General features: G+C 40.7%; 1 protein-coding gene across 1 annotated transcript; it reads left to right on the top strand.

The window, feature by feature from the left end:
• On the top strand, positions 1-858 carry LOC143529033 (uncharacterized). The gene has a single exon (XM_077024921.1). The coding sequence runs from the start codon at positions 1-3 to the stop codon at positions 856-858; it is 858 nt and encodes a 285-aa protein (XP_076881036.1).
• The last annotated feature ends 1,049 nt before the right edge of the window (positions 859-1,907 follow it).

The raw sequence follows: 1,907 nt of genomic DNA on the forward strand, positions 1-1,907 counted from the left end.
ATGAGGTGTAATAAGCATTACACCGATCTCAGTAGTATCGTCGGCGTATGCGCTTGTTGTCTCCGTGAACGTTTATTATCCGTCATCGCTACACAAGAACAATTAGAAGCACAAGCTCAAGTTCAGGTTCAGATTCAGGTTCAACCTCACTCGGTTTCTCCGTACATCCACAGCCGGACACGGAACCACTCCGACGGAGCTGCCGCACATCGGCCACGTCATCGTCACACCGTCTCCGAACAAATTTTTTATAAAACGCCGGAAATTGAACCGGATTTAACTTCCGGCGTTGAATCAAATAATAATAATAAGAAGAAGAAGAAACGGAGTTTCATTCGGTTTCTATCGTTTCAATACATTTTCAGATCTAGAAATCGGAAACCAGTCGATTCCGTCGACGCCACGTCATCACCGTCGTGGTTCTCCACCGTCGTACACGGCCGTCACCGGAGAAAACAGCCGGTTTGCGTTGACGAATTTACAGTAACCACAGGCGGTCCGGTACGGCGACAGTACTGCCGAGACCGCGGAATGTCGCCGGTGAGAAACTCCGATGTGGCTGACGTGGAAGAAGATGAATTCGAGTCCTCCGGATCGTGGAAGAACACGCCGCGGCGGACACCAGCACGTGGCGGTAGCGGACACCGGAGGAATTTGTCTGGATTTAAACACTGTTTGAGTCCGTTGGTTCGTGCGAGTCCTAACCGGCAATGGAACCAGAAAGGATTGCCGGCGGACGGTGGTTTATCCGGCGAAATTAGGGTTCCGGTGAAGCCTAATTTATCCGTTACTAAAGCATACTGTGCTAACAGATCCCGAAAAATTGCTGATTTCGGGAGGCCTAATCAGAACCGTTGATTTAGATGACTTTTGTCATTGACTTGGTCAAAGTAGATGATTTTGCCTTTCATGCTTATATTATTATATCAATAATTACTTCATAATTACTTTTGTTTTATATTATTATTCTCTTTTTACTTGTAATTATGAAATTTTCTTATATTGTATATGGTTTAAGTTACAAAAATGAGCTCACGTTTGAATTGCAAATATGGTAAATAGGTCTCTCTTTTTTTTGAACGGTGGTAAATAGGTCTTTTAACATGGCTTTTTTATAATTTATTACTTATAACTTTATCAATATGGTAAATTATATTTTAAAGGATTGAATATTTGAATGTGTAATATTTTTAAAATTAAAATATTAGTATTAAAATTACATCATTTAAAAAATGGGACCACTTAGTCAAATCTTATATTTAATGATTAAAATCTAAATTTAGTAAATAAGTAAATAGTTTGATACCCATCAAGGTTTTTAAATAATTTATTGCTCTTATCTACTCTTGTTTTCTTAATTTTTTTATTAGTTTATTTCTTTTTACAAGATAAGATGATAACAATGTTTTACAAGTAGCGTGCGGGTTTAAGAGATTCTGAAGAAACACTAAGTGACCCCGGCAGATTAAGGATAATCTTAGGGTTAAGTAAGTGTTTCTCACGAGGGTTAGGTCCGGCAAAGATGGTTATTCTTCTCAACCTGCAAAACAGACACCGTAAGCTCGTCACTGAGAAGGGAGGGTTCCTCCTTGTGACCACCCTCCGGCGTGAGAATCAGACTAGATTGCTCTGAATATAAGTGTATATTGAGAGAATTAACTAGAGAGAAGATGATGATACCGTTCCAAGGTGTTGGAGTATTTATAGCCGAAGGTAGGTTTCCAAGCAGGTACGGCCAGCTGTATAATATTCCTTTTCCACCAACTATGGGCTATGTTCGTGCCATGATGGGAGTTGGTGGGTAGGCAGCGGCTGATAGTGACATTTTGTACTGGAGCGTGCTCCTCCTCATACTATTGTCGGTGAGCTGTTACCCTGTGATTGGTTCATGGGTCGCTTTCGTCAGA

Source organism: Bidens hawaiensis, unplaced genomic scaffold, assembly GCF_021521415.1.
Source record: "Bidens hawaiensis isolate Kalapana, Puna unplaced genomic scaffold, B.hawaiensis_p1.1 tig00008407_1, whole genome shotgun sequence".
NCBI lineage: Eukaryota > Viridiplantae > Streptophyta > Magnoliopsida > Asterales > Asteraceae > Bidens > Bidens hawaiensis.